Source organism: Cucurbita maxima, unplaced genomic scaffold (genome assembly GCF_002738345.1).
Source record: "Cucurbita maxima cultivar Rimu unplaced genomic scaffold, Cmax_1.0 Cma_Scf00010, whole genome shotgun sequence".
Lineage (NCBI taxonomy): Eukaryota > Viridiplantae > Streptophyta > Magnoliopsida > Cucurbitales > Cucurbitaceae > Cucurbita > Cucurbita maxima.
This window is the reverse complement of record NW_019272026.1, coordinates 6,218,490-6,235,595: the sequence shown is the minus strand read 5'-3', so window position 1 is coordinate 6,235,595 and position 17,106 is coordinate 6,218,490. Positions and strand designations below refer to the sequence as shown.

The following is a 17,106-nucleotide window of genomic DNA, read 5'->3' as shown; positions in this document are numbered from 1 at the left end:
CTTTTAAAGTGGAATTCATCCTTTGTTTTTTCCTTTCCCCTTTCCATTCACTCGATCTCTTCCGTTTCATCGATTTTGTCCGGATCCTCCTTTTCTTCCGAAAAAAGGGAAGAAGAAGTATCTTCTTCGGTGGATCCCTCTTGTTCCTGTTTAGTCCCCCCGTTTCTTTCAATTTCTTAGTAAGAATGGGTGATGGTATTCTGCCTAAATAGTAGACACAGGTAATAAATAAGAGAATACTAAAGATTATGTAGGATTCGCATCATTCCCTTTTCTTTCTGTATTACTAGAATACCGGATTAAAGATTACAAAAATCTGAACTTCTACGAGATTCAATAGATGATCCAATGAACCTGACCTCAGGCCGCGTACAAAACATACTCAATGCTTAAGAAGTCAGATACCTGTAGTAAAGGACCCAAAAGTCACCATTTACTAATTATCTTGAAAATTTATTCTCGAGTATGATTGAGATCAAGAGGGTAGACAGTATCAAATACAATCCTTGCAAAAACATGCCGAAGTTCTGGTAGGTCCCCGAGAGCCAGACACTTGTAATTAACCTTTCCTCTCTTCGGAACAAATACTCCCTCTGCACCCTCAACAACGCACTCAAAAATTTTGCGTACCTTCAAGTACACCACCAATGGGATAAAAACCTGCAATATGTGAACTTTTTAGCATATGATTCCACAGGCAATATATGTCGTAGGAAAAAAAAAAACTTGGATCCTATAATTTATATTACAGGAGAAAGAGTAGGGTAGATTACTATAAGCTTGATATTCTCTAGAACCTAAAATTATAATTGACTTTGAATGTATAGACAATTGGCAACAACCTTTTTTATTTTGAAAAGTACAAGAGATTAAAATGAAGAAAGATTACTAGATACGAGGCTGGTGCTTGGGGATACATTTCCAAGACTAGAGACACAGAATGCTCGTCGGTCATCTTATGAAGTGCGTTCTTAATAGACGTAGTAAGATCCATAACCTCATCAATCAAAGTTTGGACCTCCAGATTCTCAGGTTCTAACAATTCGTGAAAGTTTACATTATGTGCTCTACCGATGCTCTTAGCAATGCTAATTGCTTCCATCATATTGCCACCATTGTGGACTGCAAGACTAAATGCTGCAACCACTAAAGGACTCCTAGGCTGGTCAGACAGGGCAACATGGAAGGCTAATACTGCAACCCTGTAAGAGAAAACAGTGTTTGAGACTGCTTCACTGCAAAAGAGAGAACAAAGTTCGGAAAACAAGTACTATCACTGCTCATAAACGAAATATTAATTAACAAGTTTGAATCATGGTTCACCGAACAATTTACAGGATCAGACCAACAGCAGGTTTCAGCTTTAAGCCAAAAACTAAACAACGGTCATCTTTTTCTAAGAAAAATAAAAAACCGTGGTTTCATTGAGAAATATTATCAACTACGAAAACACATACCAAAATGAAAAAAAAAAAAGAAGCTCAAATAACCAAAAAACTGACTCTCGTCCAAGAGAACAAGGCCAATCTAATCATTACAGAAGGCCTTAGACACCATGGCCCAAACCGAGGTATTAAATCTAATCACCTCCAAAACTCCACCACCATCTTTACCGCAACTTTGAAATTCAACCAATAACTCAAGGGGAAAAAATATTTCAGCTCTCTTCTAGGGTAACCTAGAGATATAATTTTACATTTCAATAACATATTAAACCTATTTTTTAAGCACTCTTCACTGGCATTGGTACATTCCAATTTTGTAGATCAGACACGAGTAGTTTACACTACATCCTGACACCATGTTGAACCCTGACGATAATTATAGATAGCAACAGTACAACAGTAGATTTTAGTTCTCAACAACAATCTTACCATAAACTACTGTGACAAGGTCTATTAGGTGCCAGAAGTTTATCCATGCTGGAAAATAGGGACTGCATACTAACAATGTTAGTTAATAACAAGTAATTGCCATGGACCAATTGTGTCATCAATTCATAATCAGGTAGGAAAATCATCAATTTGACATAATCGATGTCCTATTCTTACTTTTCAAAAGCTTTACTCCATGCATGATTCAGCATACATCACCAAGGGATTTATACTTTGTATACTCCAGAATAATTTCAAAGGACAAGGAAAAATATACCGAAAGCATTCAAGATAACTTACTCTTGAGCTATTTAGGGCTTGGGGAAGTGGGGACTGGGGACGGTGAACGAAAGAAAGTAAAGGAAACTAAGTAATTCAAAAGCTTTAAATCTACCAGAAACATTTTTTTTTTTCAAAGCACACAACGTGCAACTAACCATTAGAAGAACAAACCATGAATAATTTTTCCTTCCACATTTCAGATAACAAAGTTGTGGAAAACCACCCACACTGCATACATTATATTGATCTTCTACTATACTATATAATATACAATATATATATATATATTACATGCAACTTTTCATGAGATTAGCAAACTACCAAGTCTTATGCAGTACCAAGTGAAAAATAAGTTCGGTCTTCCACGTACATTAGGAAAAACTTGAAAGAAAATAAATTCTGATAAGCACCCAAAAGACAGTAATAGTAAGAATAGGAAAGAGACAATTACCAAAAGCATATTTGATCCCTTGTCGGACCTCCGAAAACCATATTGGATGAAATATGCTGCCTACAATATCAAACTGTCTCACTTATTTGTAACCCATAACTGGGGAAAAAGTCAAGCGTCAATTCACCTGAATTGGAAGAAGTATTTCTAGAAGTCCATATTTCCATAACAACCTCAAAGAAGCTTCAGCAGAACCATAAGACAACAAATAGTTCATTTCCATCTGAAGCCTTGCCTGATATTTTAAGGAAAGAAAATCAATTAGAATTCTCGTTCAAGAATATTAAAATCCAAAGAAACATTAGGAAGGAAATATCATGTTAATCTAAAAACCTTATTGAGGGTAGACACCAGGCAGGATAATTTTTTAATAGAACCAGCAGTATCCTTCGCAAAATTGAACCGTAAACGAGCTGCAACTCTGATTGCTCGAAGGATTCGTGCTGCCAAACTAGATGGAGTTAGTAGTATTGCTTTATGGGTACATATGCGCTGCTTAAGCTCACTTAAGTTTCTCAACAATACATTCAGCTCAATGCTCTAGTCAACATACGATAAGGGAGTTCTGCAAATGAAAACTCACCACAATCCTCTTGAAAGGAAGTGCAGGCAGGAACCACTGTTCGTATCTATGCTCCCAGAAGGTCGTACAAAAGAAGTTTACAATATCATCTAGTGTGGCTTTCAGTATTTATTTAATAACTTGAGAGAAATGTGTGCATACTTTAGCTTGTTTTATATCCTCCATTCCTTCCAAGTAGTCGTATACTGCACTGTTGTATGGATCATACATCAGCCTGCAAGAAGTTGACTATTAGTTGAGAACCAAAGGGTGAAAGCGGCCGTTTTTTTTTTCTTCTGCATGTGTTTGGAGGGGGACCCAAGAATTATAAATTTTCATTTACCAGAAAACCTACTATTTAAAAAATATTACAATTGTATAATAGAGATAGGAACATGGATTCTCAAGATGCAGAATCTCGTAAGCCACCCGTTAATAGTAAAGTCACGTTGCAGGCAATTCTTCCATCGGACATAATCTTCCTCTTCACAGTTCATTGGTTTTTCAATAGCAGAGTCCAAGTGTCTGTCAAATGGCCTACTGGATGTACTAAAACTTGACACCTAATATTTTAAAGAAAGTAAAAGCTCGTTATTAAAACACGAAATCATAAAATATCAAATTGATGTAATATCTACCAGAAACAACTACATATGGTCAAAGGTACCAATCATTTATTGATAGGAAGAGAAACGAACCTCTACAATGCTACCATCAATATGCACATGGCATATAGGAAACTTCATCCCAACTATTTCACACCATGAAAATGTTCTTGAAACCTTAAAATGGTACGATATAATATATGTTAAAAATGAGGGGCCGAACCTTAAATTATATATATAAAGTACTTATAACTAAAATTGAGAAAACAGGCAAAACTGAGGCTTCACAGTGTCAGTAGTCCCTGTTGAACCTGAAACTTGCAATGTATATTCATCGAGCTTTTGACCCCCAAAAAAGGTTCCAAGATATTGAGGCCTTTTTCCACGGAGATTTATGTAATTTACATTATAATCTTTGCCAAACATAAAGGACATATTCAGCATCCAATTTCCAGTAATCTGCCTCGTCATATTCTACAAAACACACTTGACCATTCCGGCATAAAGAATTGAAATGAGAAGTGTCTCGTAAGGATAGATGGTAGAAATTTCAACTCGCAATCTGATTTCCAATAGTATTCTTTTTTAATCTAACGGGTTTCCTTTCTATTCTTCTTTAATCATCAAAAAAAAAATATATATATGAGAAAACTAATTTATCATGTGTATGTGTCTCTTCTCACAACTCTATGTATTTATGATAGATAATAAAGTTTCCTCGGTAGCGATATAAGTAATACAAATATTTTGAAGGAGATGGTTGGAGACAAACCTCCTTAAGCTCAGCTGAAGTTATTATGTCAAAATCCTTTGGTGTTCTGTTCAAGATAAGATCGCGAACACAACCTCCTACAAGGTAAACTTCGTAACCTAGAACGTGAAACAATAATCACAGGATTAATTACAAAAGTTACAAAATACTAGAAGTGCATGAAGAAGGTGATAAAGGCTAAGATTTTGAAGATGACACTAAATGTTTATTTACTATTTGATGTGAGAGGAGACGTTTGTAAATGAAGGAGACAACGTAGGGTAACCTTTTTTCTTGAGCCCGTTCAGAACTTTTCTGGTAGGTTTGGGAATCATGAAAATATCAATCCCAAGCTCCTTGGAAGAAAACGTCTTCCACTTCCGCAGCTTAGAATCATTATCATGGAATTCTTCAGCAAAATAACAGTTTTTTTTTTTTTTGTCAAAAAAAATTAAGAATGAAACAGAGGCCTAGTTTCATATTATCAGAAACAAGAAGAAGCCAGTTATGAAACTTAAAAGTAGTTAGAAAGTAGGAGGAAAAACCCTTGAAATTTCCTTGGGGGAGGCGGAGAATCGGTGTGGCCGTTGAAGAAGGTATCTGTTTGAGGAGCTGCTGCCTCCCCCACTGCAATGGAAGTGGGACGAAGCTGAAGTAAATAAGGTGAATGAATTAGGTGAAAGAGGGAAGGGAAGAGAAAGCAAAGGAAATGGCAATAGGAGCAGAATTACCTTGCGGAGGAAACGGAAGAGTGGTGTCCGTCGAGGGAGATAAGGTCTGCAAGACATCATGCCAAGTAATCCCGATATGCCCATCTCCAAATAGGATTGGAGGAAGTTAAAATTAAACCCGCGCGAAGTGAGAAGCGTTGGTTATAGCCGGACAGAACAGTGAAAGCCGAAAGGAGAGGGAAATTGGAGACATGGGCCTGGGCCTGGGCCTGGGCCGCATTCTTTTCTAGGCTCTACCTCAATTGGGGCGACTAACTAGGGGGGCTAAATTAATAAAATAAAATAAATAATTGGTAGATTTGCAAAAGTGAAAATGTGGAGAAGGGGGTGAGAGAGAAATAAAAAAGAAGATGGAGGAGTGAAATGTAAATAAAAGAAAGAAAATAGAGTAAGGAAAGATTATGCATGATTGAAGAGCGTAGGTGTATGTGAACGTAATTGGAAGTGGGGCTTCGGTTGGCGTTTAGGCTTTTATTATATAAACCAAGGTGCGGTGTGAGGGTTGTCCATATTGGATATCACTGTGAGGGTTGTCCGCATGTTATTATGAACAACTCCCAATTCCTCCCCTCTCCCGACTCCTTTGCGCTCTCAAAAATGAACCCATGTAGCTGGGAGTTAGAAGAAGCGCCACAAATCCCCCACTTCCACCACCTTCTTCCACCTCAAATCCAATCTTCCTCGGTTCAGCAAACTGCCCACCACCTCCCGCCTCGCATATTACCCACCGCCACCAACACATTGCCTTCTTCCCACTCCCTCTCTCCGTGCGTATGTACTCTCCCTCTGACTTGTGTTTTATGGTATGCATTATATATTAAGTGCTTCTAATTTAACCTCTGCTTATTCCCATTACCAGAAGGAGGACCCAAATGAAAGAGGGGGCGACGGCAAGAGGAGAGCCTACAAGCCTGCAAAAGCAGGAGGAGGCCGCAAGAAGCTCAAAACCCAAGACCACCCTCAAGTTTCTCCACCACCAGGGTACATCCACGTAAGAGCCAGGAGGGGTCAGGCCACAGACCGCCACAGCCTTGCAGAAAGGGTAATCATCATATATATCCATATTACCTCAATTCCTCTCTTTTAACTCTTAATTAATTACTAATTGGAGTTCCAGGTGAGAAGACAGAAAATCAGCCAAAGGATGAAGGTTCTGCAGACGCTTGTTCCAGGCTGCCACAAGGTTCGTCCGCCTACTATTATTACCTCTTGCTTTCTTCTACCCAATCACTCTCCTTGATCAAACCATATATATATATATATATGCCACCATAGGTAACTGGGAAGGCCCTTATGCTCGACGAAATTATTAACTATGTTCAGTCCCTGCAAAGTCAAATTGAGGTACATATGTCAAATTAAATAAACCCAATTAGCATCATGAATGGGCGCTAATTCATGCATTTTTCTTCACAACTCATTAAATACTTTGCAGCTTCTGTCCATGGAGCTTGCTTCTGTTCACCCCATCCGCTATGACTTTGGAATGGATAATCCAGAGGTATTCATCGGTACGCCAGTCACACAGGTATTGAATGGGAGTGGCATGGTATCACGTTCAGAGCAGGCAGAATTGGCATATAATATGGCGTCATGCAACACATTTCAGGCCACAGGCGGTGGCGGTGGCGGTGGTGACAGCCCAATCTTAACGGCTGAAAACGGCAGCTTTATCCCAGTGGACATGAATCCATCTCAACTTTTCCTGGATTATGGGAATGCTTCTCTGCATCATCTGTCATGATTTACTAATTTACTCACAAAACAGAAAGTGAAAGAGATGATAATTAAATTTGAGTGGAGATGAGTGGGTGGTTCTATGTTAACAGAACTCATCTTCATACTGGATACATCACATTAATTATTGTGAATATGTGTAAGTCTTATCCTTGGGTTGGAAGCCAAATTTTGTGGCGCAGGGAAAAGTGTGTATTGTGGGACTACCTTTTATCTGTAATCAATCATATGGGTGGTTTTAACCAACAATTTCTCCTCTACTTTCTTGTCTTAATTGCCTCTACTCGTGTCCTGATGATATAATAATGGCAAGGGATGGATATAATATATAGTGTCTGATGAATTAACCGCGGACATACATGGTCAATAATTATGAAATTGAAAGAGATTGAGGATTAATTATGATATCAAAAAGTGGGATGCAGCATCAGCTAACAGATAGATACATGCGGACTAATGCAAAAGGATGAATTATAAAAGGACCGCAGAATTTGATTGCGTTTGTTGGGTATAAATTAAAAGATTGTAGTCGTGTCAGGTCGTAAATAAAGATGGCATCTTTTGGATGTTTAGAAACTGTAGATGAAATGACAAAGGTAGCATCTTGTGTTGTGGGCTGCAGAATGCACTGTTGGGTGTGGCCTCCGGGTGTATGTAATAAAAGAAATATTATTGCGATGCGATGAAAAGAAAAGCTCCCAAGTCTGGAGTTGAGCAGAGCCCCGCCACAGTCCTCCAACTTCCGAGTGGCAGATGAATGGGCGTGCGCGACATGGGTTAGCCCACCATGTCAGGAGGGTAGGAAGATGAGACAATTTGGCCGAGTAAATGGAATGTAATGTAATAGTGAGTAACTCCCACGTGTCCTCCAACCATGCATCCAACTTCCTGTTCTTGTTTCTGCTGTTCATTCTTCTAATTTCTTCCTCCTCCACTGCACACCAGAGCTTATCAAAAAGTCTTCACTCTCTCGGGGCTTCCTCCCATTTACCAAAAGCATTTGATTAGACAACTCCCACAAAAGATGGCCCTTTCTGTATGACACCTCTGCCATTTTCTTTGATTAGACTTCTACTAAACTTCATTCACCAAACCCCATTGCCACGCTTCCCCTTCATTACAATACACGACGAAAACAAAAAGGTTGCCTAAGCCTCCCTTGTGGTTCACATGATTTAACCCCTCATTCATTCAATTCCATCTATTTCATCCCAAGCCTTCAATTTCGCTTTTTGAAGCCATACAATATAATGTTGAGAGTAAAATTAATTTGAATACACCAAACACAAATTTCTATATGTCCGGTTTAAAATATGTACTTGTGTGCAACACTTACTATGAGAGAGAGTTCAAACGTGTGCTCCATGCCAACAAGTGATCCCTCCCCCTTGCCATGTGAGAGTGACATTTCATGGAATCCTTTTATCATATATTTTATACATTTTCTTCTCCAATCAACGTGGAATCTCTCCATTCAAAATAAGTCACGAAGCAAAAGGAAAAGCCTTACCAAAGGTTTGACGAAATAAAAAAAAAAGCCTCTAGAAAAGGAATTTAGAGGTTAGAGTACGGCTTTTAGGGTAGCCAAGTTGATGGTAAGATCATAGTGGTGCATGGTTGAAAAGTTTGGAGGGTGACACAGAACTAGGCAACGTGTGAAGGACGATGGTTTGATCTGGTTTGAAGCTAGAAACTTCGCCCTTAATCAAGATGGCCCAACTTTATGCATGCAGTTGCATATGATTGGACTGGGCAATGGTGGTATGCGTGGAGGCTGTGGCGTGGTGGATATGCCCATGTGGACCGCCCTTGCCAAATGAGATATGCAGATACATCCACTCATAGCTGCCTTGCCATTGCCAATCACTTCTTCCCAAAAAGCTTCCCATTGGATATATATATATAATTTGTTGGTGTGATTTGAAGCACACCCAATGAAGCAGCTCGATGTGACTCATCCCCACACAAAACTTGTGTCACCATCATTTAATCCGAAACTACTTCCAAATTAGATTAATCAATATATCATCTAATCTACCTGCTATTCTATCTCTCCTACATTATCCTCAAAACCATTCTCCGTTTAGGCAAATTGACCTCTAATCTAATTATACCCATATTGGATATCAGTCTTACTCTTAAAAAGCTAAGCAATTTAAGTACAGCCATACGGATGGATCCATTTCAATTTCATGGCCCAATTATGAACATGGACTCACTGCCCATATCCACTCAAAACCAAACAGAACCACACCACGCCACCCTTCTCCCCAATGTGTCTCTAGTGAGGTGGGTGTATGAAAAGAGAACATACTGAAGCATATTCGGAGGGGACTAAATTTGATGTTTGAACAAATGAAATGAGAGGAAGAGGAGAGGAAAGGAGAGGAGGAGGCCCAACCCCAAGGGGCCAAATCCAATCGTGAAGCAAGGTAAGGAGACACGCGGCAAACTCCCAGATTTACATGGCTGATGCCTCCAACCAACCCATTTCATTTCCCCCCTTCTTCCCCCCTTCCGACCCTTCCTATTCCTACACTCCCCCGCTCTCCACCTCCCTCCTCCTTCCATTTCCTCTTCATTTCTCGTTTTCTTTCTCCCAATCTCCAAGGCTTCAGCCACCCATCCTCGTTTCAGCCTTTTCTCCCCCTTTCCACGCTTGCATTCCTTCCAAGTCCTCACTTTTAACACGCTCAAATTAACCCCCTTCTATGTTTCTCATTTAATGGCCGATATTCAACCCCCCGACCCCCAGACTAACGGCGCCCCTGCCCCTCCCGTCGTCTCCTCCGAAACTGTTGGATCCAAACGCCAGCGAAGACCCAGCGTCCGATTGGGGGATATCGGCGGCGACCAACCCTACGATTCCTATGCCCGCCGCACCAATAAGCCCTGGAAGTTTGCCTCGGATAATCGCAAGGATTCATCCGCTGCCTCTGCCAAGAACTCCAAAACTCGGCCCTTGACCAACTTGAGTTCGGCGGGGGGTGGGGGGGCCGAGTTTCGCGAGACCCCAGAGGGCGAAGACAAAGAGAACAATTTGGATAGCGTTGCAATTGGGAGCTGGAGATTGAAGGATTCCAAGCGGAGAGGCTCAGCCGCCACCAAGAGGGTCAGAACTAATTGGGTATCCCCCAAGCACGACGAAGGCGGTGGAGGGGGGGAGGCAGATGAAAAGTATAGCGCCGGCGAAGACGTGGAGGAGGGGTATCGGGATTACGACGTTGAGAACTCGGAAAGTCCCCTGAAAGAACAAAGCTCAATGCATTCGCTTGAGAATTTGGCGATAGAAGGTGAGGGGAAGGAAAGGGAGATGCTTTATCAGGGGAATAGAAGATGTACCCGGTCTAGGGTTTCGGAGGGTAGAGAGCACCAAGATGGGCTCGAGTTTTCAGGGCCTTCGGATACGGATGCCAGGAATTGGAAATGCGGGACTAGCGGTGATAGGAATGGGAATGGTGGGAGAGGAGTAGATGGGGTTAGAGTTTGGCTCAACGGCTTAGGGTTAGGTCGGTATGCTCCAGTTTTTGAAATTCACGAGGTGGACGATGAGGTGTTGCCAATGTTGACACTCGAGGATCTCAAGGATATGGGAATAACTGCAGTTGGGTCCCGGAGAAAAATGTACTCCGCAATCCAGAAGTTGGGGAAGGGATTTTCATGAGGAATGTATGTATCCCAAATTTCAGCCATGGCAATGTATGCCTGAACTCATTTTTGAGCCTCATTGCTACTGCCTGCATTATAGGTTGTTTTGGTAGTCTTTCATATTTCTGATTACTGCGATTTTCCCCCATAGTCTTTCATATGCTGAGTGAAGTAAGAGTGTTGCTACAAGACACGAAAAGAAGCAAAAATAAACCATGTCTGGCCGCATATTCTGGGATGCGACTCTACTGTTTCCACTGGCTGTAGTATACTGTTTTCACCATTCTGATTTCTTAATAACGTCTCTTGGGGTCTTACATGGGAAAGATTCTGCATTCTGGGAACTGGACGCCTGATGGTGTAACTGTGATCACAAGTGTGGTGGGTCCTGGGTTTGTTCTGCATTTTGTTCTCCAAGGAATGCTACTCGCCAAGGTAGTCTCCCTTTCCCAGAGAGATGACCAAGTGTAGAGCTACAATTTATACTTCATTTTGAAGATCTCTAGTAGTTTGCTTCAAAATTGAAAGCCAAATCCCTGGAGGGAAATTCCTCCTTGCTGTCGTGCATCTTGTATTCTAGTTTTAACCGACCCTTAATTTTTCTGTATTTTGTTCCGAACCAAAATTCGTTCCACATGAATATCGGTAGCCTTCAATCTTATTTTTGTTCTTCATAGTTATTTCAATGTGACTCCTATGATTGAAGCATATTTGATATTCTCGACTTTGTCTTTATGATTGAATTAAGGAAATACAAAATTTCTGCCAAGATTTTAGTGACCGACGAGAACCTAACAAAAATTGTTGCTAATCTGATTGATTGTGTGGTTGCTGAAGCAGATAGGAGGCATCCTAAGCCCCGAGGATAGAATTTATGATGTTGAAGATCGTTCTCCCTCGTTAAAGAAGGGAAGTGGGGAAAGGAAAAATGAAGGTAACCGTATGTGAGAACACAAAAACAATCACAAGGACCAAAAGACAAAAATCTAAATCGATTGGAACGGACTAAAATCACAACAATACCCGTGCATTAATATGCCAAAATTTATGAAGATCGCATGTCACTTGTGGTATGGTATGGTACAAGGAGGTACAGATTCGAAAATTTTCCACTATGCACAACCAATTGTCTTCCTTCCCCCTCCCCCTTACTCTGCTATGTATGTGAGGAGATGCCTTGACAGCAAGCTCCTTCTACCATCGTTTATCAGACATAAAAACAATTTATTTTCAACTCCGTTTACATTCTAATCCATCTTATGAGCATCTTTTTCGAACTCCGGCTTCTGGGCCTCTGCGGGGAAGTATTTTATACCAACCAAATCACCAACTCGACTGATAACCTGTCAAACAATGGGGGAAAACTGCGGTCATTATTTATGGTAACCTTCCACAATTCAACTGACCAAAATAACATCAGACGCAGAAAAGTCAACATAACACAATTCCACATCCTCCTCCGATTTTGACAGAAAATTGCAGCCTTGGTCCAAATACAGGATCTTAGGAACATGATGCCTACAACATGATTTAAACTTTTCTAGTTCTTCGCCTTTCTGAACCTTGAGGTCGTATGCGTCCAAAAAAATATGGGGAAAGCAGGGATGTAAGAAAACCAAATACCTCATGCAGACATAATACATCGTAGTATATTAGATGGGAATCGAATGAACAATGTTCTCAACCAAGAAACAATGATAATCATTCACAACAAACAATTTAAAAACTTTCATTTAATCAAAAGCCGATATGGCAGCTGTAAACAGTTTTAATGGTAGAATAGGCTTATTTTTATCAACTTGTAAATAGTTTCTCACTAATTTCCTACCGTAGTATAGTTTTCTTAACAAACTAAAGTAGAGCAAGCCAAGTAAATAGCTTCATTTATTCTTCATTATGATGACACTTTAAAATCATGTAGGCATAGTACATTGTACAGTTCGCCATTTTGTTCGACTGAGATATAGAAGATGAAAAACAGAAGAATCAACTTTGGTAAAAGTGGTGAAGTACAAAACTATAGTAAGTGAAGTAAAAGCTGACCTCTAAGGCTTTAAGGAGGTCATCCTTCGTATGTGAAGCAGATATGCAAATGCGAGCCCTTGCCAGAAGAAGAGGAGTAGCTGGAAAAGCTACAGTGACAACAGCAACCTGTCCAACCACAAGCAAGGTAACACACTAACCTTTAGAAGACTTCGAAGAGAACATCTACAATGAATGAAACTACCAGGCTAGCCACATAATGCAGACTTACATTCTGACTAAGGCATTCCCTAGAGAAGGCAGGAATTTTTGCAGGGTTGTAAAGCATTATAGGCATTACGGGAGAATCATTATCTCCAAGAACTTCAAATCCCATCTTCTGTAGCTCAGACCTAAAAAAGTTACTGTTTTCACGTATCCTAGCAAGTTTCTGAGCACCTGTTCATCAAGGAAAAGAAACAATTTGTTCATATTCAGAAACCTACAGTTTATAGGACAAAATGAGCATCCTAATATGATGACAAAAAGGACAAAAACTATTCTAACCTCTACTAGAACCATCCTCTCCAAGAATAACTTTAAGAGAAGATATGATTTGCTGAGCAGCCGGGGGTGATATAGATGTTGCATAGAGGTGAGCAGGACAAGTGTATTTGAGATATTTTATAAGCTCCTGAAATGACGAAAAGTACTGTATTTGATGAATTCGTCCATTGAATGCTTTAAGCCACAAAATAAACCTTTAAAAAGTTGATACAAGCTTTAGTTGGAAGAAACACCCAAGAAACTAAAGACATAAAATACAACAGTACAAATGACTGATCGGTTCCTATCAGACTGCTTATATATATATGAGCAAAGCAGACAGGAAAAGATTGCTGTAAAAGAAAACCCTCATATTTCCTGTAAGGAGGAGGAGCACAAGACAAACTGGCTCACTGAGGAATAACATGTACAAACCCCAATTGGTCAGCATCAAACTTTAGGTGGCACAAAAACATAGAGGGAAAAAAAGACTAATGCATGTTGTAATTATCTTAATAATTAAAGATATGAAACAAATAGTGTTACAGTCTTCATGAACTATTTTATCAACCAATTTCATTTAGAAATATCGCACATTCCACTTTTTTAGTGTTAGAATGTATGTATTTAATAGAACAAATTGAACCTTGGATCCTGCAATGTAGCCTCCACATGACCCAAATGATTTTGTAAAAGTTCCCATCATGATATCTACATCAGCTGTGTCCACTCCCAAAAGTTCACAGACACCTCTTCCTGTTTTTCCAACTGCTCCAATGCTGTGAGCCTCATCCAAATAGACATAGGCCTAGAAAAAGGAGAAAAATGAAATGGAACAGAGATCTAAATCTATAAATGAGAACATTGTGATCAAGATCGATTCAACATTTTTACATGGTCATTTCTTTAATTTCAATTGCAAGTGTGTATATTTATGCATACCACCAATGTTTCTCTATCTTTCAGTTTTTATTTTCCATCTCAAGTCCAGTCATCCCTAAATTAAGAATATGTTCTTGAATTAGTGAAAGAGGGGGATCCTAGTCCAGAAGACATCACTCAGAGCCTGAGTGAATAATTAAGGCATAATTACTTTATATTTCTTGCAAATGGCAACAATTTCTGGGAGTTTGCATATTTCCCCTTCCATGCTGTATATGCCTTCCACAACAACAATTATCTTCTTCCAAGGCCTGTGTGTCCTGGGTTGCCCATCAGCAATTTGCTCTCTCAAAACTTTATCCAAATGTGAAGGAGCTAAAACATAGGGGAAAGGAGAGTCAGAAAATTAGAGTCCTTACATTCACTAGAAATTACAATTATCAGAAGAAACAATTTATGTTCGATACCACTTACTATTATGTTGAAACACACGAACTGTAGCTCCCGATCCCCGAGCACCATTAACAATTGAATTATGATTCAATGAATCACTAATAATTAGCCCTCCCTGCAGTTGAACAAAGGGTCAAATTTTGAAACAATTTTCATTTAACGTGCAAGAGTAATTTTAATTACTGTGCGTCCGTTTACCTTCCCTATTAGAACTGGAAGAATGGCAGAGTTTGTTACATAGCCCATACCAAACACTAGAGCAGCTGGCTTTCCAACAAAGTTAGCCACACATTCCTCTAATTCTTCATGCAATGAAGTGGTTCCTAAGACAAAAGGAGGGAATTAGTAATTTGAGATGCGAGTAGAAACATGGTGCAAAAGTCCATTAGTTCAAGTTACCTCCATCAACACGAGTACTGCAGGTGCTTGGAGAGAACCTTTTTAATGATTCAATTACACGAGGTGTGCAATACTCATCCGCTGCAGCAAAGCCTAGATAGTTGTATGATCCGAGGTTCAGACACCTTGAGACATTTGCGGTTCGCCTATATGATAAATGTATTAAAAAGAGATTGAAGTGAAAATTCCTAAAATCAGCTCAAAATTAATGAGATATAAAAAATAAAAATAAAAAGGTAGTATAGTAGCCCGTGGGAGAGCTTTGGGGGAACAACAAAAAGTAAAGAACATGAATATGATAAAGGGAATTCATCAAAGACAAACTTCAGCGTCTTGTTATAGTCATTGGAGTAACGCTCAACCACATCAAACCAAGCATCTGGTGCACTTGCTATAGGTCGTCCAAAACAGTCCTGCCCAGGAAAAAATGTATAAGAGGAGAAATTAGGCTCCTCGTAGATGATCCAAGAAAAAAATGTGAGACTTCAAATTTTTTTAATAGAACTATTGGATTGTAATTGAAATCATAATCAAAGAGCTCAGTTTTTCTAATGAAAGATTTGAAACCGATGAGCCTGTGGAAAGGCAGCCAGACGGCAGTTTACTTCTGCTCGTATCTCAAGTCAACCTTATGAACAGTAAGTAGAGTAATCATGATGTACTGGTTAACAAGGTTGTTAATAGAAACAATGTGATAGGGAAATTTGGTTGGGATGGATATTCTGAAAATTAAAAAACTGAACAAGCAACGACAAATATTATTCGAGGCGTTGAATTGATCGTTAAAATCGATACCTGAATGCGAAGATACAGCCGACGGATGTAAAAATCCTCGAGGCCTAAGCAGATCGGAGCGTAGCCCTGTGGAAGGAAATCACGTAGTGCAAAATGGTGGAATCAGGGATGAAGCTTGAAGATACGCATTGACAAGAGGAACAAGAAAATTCAGGAAACGGAAATTGCTGCGGACCTGAAGATTGCTAGAGTTCCACCAATCAAAAAATTTTCTGAAAAAATCACGGAATTGACCAAAGGCGAAGAGGAGGCCATAGCTAAAATAGGTGGTTAAGGCGGTCAAGTACGGGATGGTAATCATCTGGAACTATATCTGCCGGGAAATATGTGAAGCTCTTTCGACAGTGTCTCGATCTGGAAGCTAAGCCTCAGTTTGGAACCCTGTACTTGAAACGATTACAGATTATAACAATTTCTGGGGTTTGGAACGGAAACTCAGAAAAAAGAAAAAAAAAAGAAAGAATTTGAAATCTTGTTTTGATCTAAGAAAAAGAAATGAATCCAAAATAGGTCGGATTCGGCAAGATTTTAAATTAGAATTATCCTAACTCTAAGGTGGTCCGACTTTGAAGATGGCTCGTTGAAATGAAGAGCAAGAAGAAAAATGCTTCGATTCCGGCAGACTTGAAGATGGAGGCGCAGCGGCAAAATGCAGGTTGGCGTGGCGGCGTGAAGGTGTAGAGAGAAATCAAATGGGCGTGGCAATGGGGGGGATGGTGTGGGTCAAAAGGCGAAGGCGTGGCGATGTGTGGCTCGCTGCAGGGGACGAAGGAGAAGAAAGAAATCTGCCGGTGGTTTGGTGGCTGTACGCGGCAGCGACATAGATGGAAAAAAGGAGAAATGGAGCGAAACAACGAAAAATAAAAGGAGTATAAGGGTATGATTGTAAAAAGAATGGTTTTCTTTTCATTTGTCGTCAACACCTAGGAATAGATTTATTTAAAATTAAAATTAAAATGTCTTCATGGTTAATTTAGTGCATGTAATTTTAATAAATTTTAAAATTAATTAATACTGTTTTGTGTTTAAAATTAACATTTATTTTATAAGCCCTGAAATATTCAGTGTCTAATGACCATTATCTTAATGAAAGTAGTATTAGTATTAACCAATTTTGATAAAAAAAAAATAATTTTGAAGTAATTTATTTAAAATTTATAAAAAAATAAATGAGTAGAAACAAATACAAAATAAAACTCTAAATTATAAAATAAGTTTTTTTAATATAAATTATTAGAAGTGTAATTTTGAGTTAGGCATGCCATAAACACAATTAATTTTTCACCATTATAAGAGGTTATAGTGGATATTCGATAAGATATTTTGGTGGCTTAACCATTAATACCATTTCTTACGTCTAATTTTTTTTTTTTTTTTTTTTTTTTTTTTTTTTTTTTTTTTTTTTTTTTTTTTTTTTTTTTTTTTTTT

At 39.2% G+C, this 17,106-nt stretch overlaps 4 protein-coding genes across 9 annotated transcripts; 2 read left to right on the top strand and 2 right to left on the bottom strand.

The window, feature by feature from the left end:
• Positions 1 to 313: 313 nt before the first annotated feature.
• LOC111484780 (poly(A) polymerase I-like) lies at positions 314 to 5,436 on the bottom strand. 5 transcript variants are annotated; one of them, XM_023131369.1, is made up of 14 exons: positions 5,257 to 5,436; positions 5,071 to 5,152; positions 4,812 to 4,934; positions 4,547 to 4,644; positions 3,868 to 3,951; positions 3,542 to 3,732; positions 3,332 to 3,404; positions 3,191 to 3,236; positions 2,941 to 3,050; positions 2,735 to 2,842; positions 2,608 to 2,667; positions 1,875 to 1,936; positions 890 to 1,235; positions 314 to 660 (listed from the first exon to the last, which is right to left on the bottom strand). In XM_023131369.1, exons 1-14 carry the CDS (start codon positions 5,338 to 5,340, stop codon positions 454 to 456), a joined length of 1,674 nt encoding a protein of 557 aa, XP_022987137.1. In that variant the 5' UTR covers positions 5,341 to 5,436; the 3' UTR covers positions 314 to 453. The 5 variants fall into 5 exon arrangements, with proteins under 5 accessions (XP_022987137.1, XP_022987138.1, XP_022987139.1 ...); XM_023131370.1 differs by having other exon boundaries at positions 890 to 1,202; XM_023131371.1 differs by having other exon boundaries at positions 3,599 to 3,732.
• A 287-nt stretch (positions 5,437 to 5,723) lies between these two features.
• On the top strand, positions 5,724 to 7,253 carry LOC111484783 (transcription factor bHLH137-like). The gene is made up of 5 exons (XM_023131375.1): positions 5,724 to 6,027; positions 6,116 to 6,298; positions 6,374 to 6,439; positions 6,532 to 6,600; positions 6,692 to 7,253. The coding sequence occupies exons 1-5, from the start codon at positions 5,803 to 5,805 to the stop codon at positions 6,998 to 7,000; spliced, it is 852 nt and encodes a 283-aa protein (XP_022987143.1). The 5' UTR covers positions 5,724 to 5,802; the 3' UTR covers positions 7,001 to 7,253.
• A 2,085-nt stretch (positions 7,254 to 9,338) lies between these two features.
• On the top strand, positions 9,339 to 11,363 carry LOC111484940 (ankyrin repeat and SAM domain-containing protein 3-like). Its single transcript, XM_023131593.1, has one exon. The coding sequence runs from the start codon at positions 9,719 to 9,721 to the stop codon at positions 10,655 to 10,657; it is 939 nt and encodes a 312-aa protein (XP_022987361.1). The 5' UTR covers positions 9,339 to 9,718; the 3' UTR covers positions 10,658 to 11,363.
• A 275-nt stretch (positions 11,364 to 11,638) lies between these two features.
• LOC111484939 (long chain base biosynthesis protein 2a) lies at positions 11,639 to 16,544 on the bottom strand. Of its 2 annotated transcripts, none has more exons than XM_023131592.1 (13): positions 16,228 to 16,544; positions 15,854 to 16,059; positions 15,679 to 15,744; positions 15,208 to 15,296; positions 14,884 to 15,029; positions 14,683 to 14,807; positions 14,506 to 14,599; positions 14,243 to 14,406; positions 13,796 to 13,957; positions 13,171 to 13,297; positions 12,896 to 13,062; positions 12,685 to 12,792; positions 11,639 to 11,984 (listed from the first exon to the last, which is right to left on the bottom strand). In XM_023131592.1, the coding sequence occupies exons 2-13, from the start codon at positions 15,977 to 15,979 to the stop codon at positions 11,889 to 11,891; spliced, it is 1,470 nt and encodes a 489-aa protein (XP_022987360.1). In that variant the 5' UTR covers positions 15,980 to 16,059; positions 16,228 to 16,544; the 3' UTR covers positions 11,639 to 11,888. The 2 variants fall into 2 exon arrangements, with proteins under 2 accessions (XP_022987360.1, XP_022987358.1); XM_023131590.1 differs by having other exon boundaries at positions 16,244 to 16,544.
• Positions 16,545 to 17,106: the final 562 nt, after the last annotated feature.

Excerpts from the sequence above, each read along its gene's own strand:
- LOC111484783 (XM_023131375.1), top strand. The coding sequence starts at position 5,803 with ATGAACAACTCCCAATTCCTCCCCTCTCCCGACTCCTTTGCGCTCTCA. Across the intron at positions 6,028-6,115 it reads CCCACTCCCTCTCTCCGTGC|AAGGAGGACCCAAATGAAAG; the intron begins GTATGTACTCTC and ends TCCCATTACCAG. Across the intron at positions 6,601-6,691 it reads CCCTGCAAAGTCAAATTGAG|CTTCTGTCCATGGAGCTTGC; the intron begins GTACATATGTCA and ends AATACTTTGCAG.
- LOC111484780 (XM_023131369.1), bottom strand. The coding sequence starts at position 5,340 with ATGGGCATATCGGGATTACTTGGCATGATGTCTTGCAGACCTTATCTC. Across the intron at positions 2,843-2,940 it reads TGGTGTCTACCCTCAATAAG|GCAAGGCTTCAGATGGAAAT; the intron begins GTTTTTAGATTA and ends TTAAAATATCAG. Across the intron at positions 1,937-2,607 it reads AGGGATCAAATATGCTTTTG|TCCCTATTTTCCAGCATGGA; the intron begins GTAATTGTCTCT and ends GTTAGTATGCAG.
- LOC111484939 (XM_023131592.1), bottom strand. The coding sequence starts at position 15,979 with ATGATTACCATCCCGTACTTGACCGCCTTAACCACCTATTTTAGCTAT. Across the intron at positions 15,745-15,853 it reads GGAACTCTAGCAATCTTCAG|GGCTACGCTCCGATCTGCTT; the intron begins GTCCGCAGCAAT and ends TTCCTTCCACAG. Across the intron at positions 15,297-15,678 it reads GGCTGTATCTTCGCATTCAG|GACTGTTTTGGACGACCTAT; the intron begins GTATCGATTTTA and ends TTTCCTGGGCAG.
- LOC111484940 (XM_023131593.1), top strand. The coding sequence starts at position 9,719 with ATGGCCGATATTCAACCCCCCGACCCCCAGACTAACGGCGCCCCTGCC.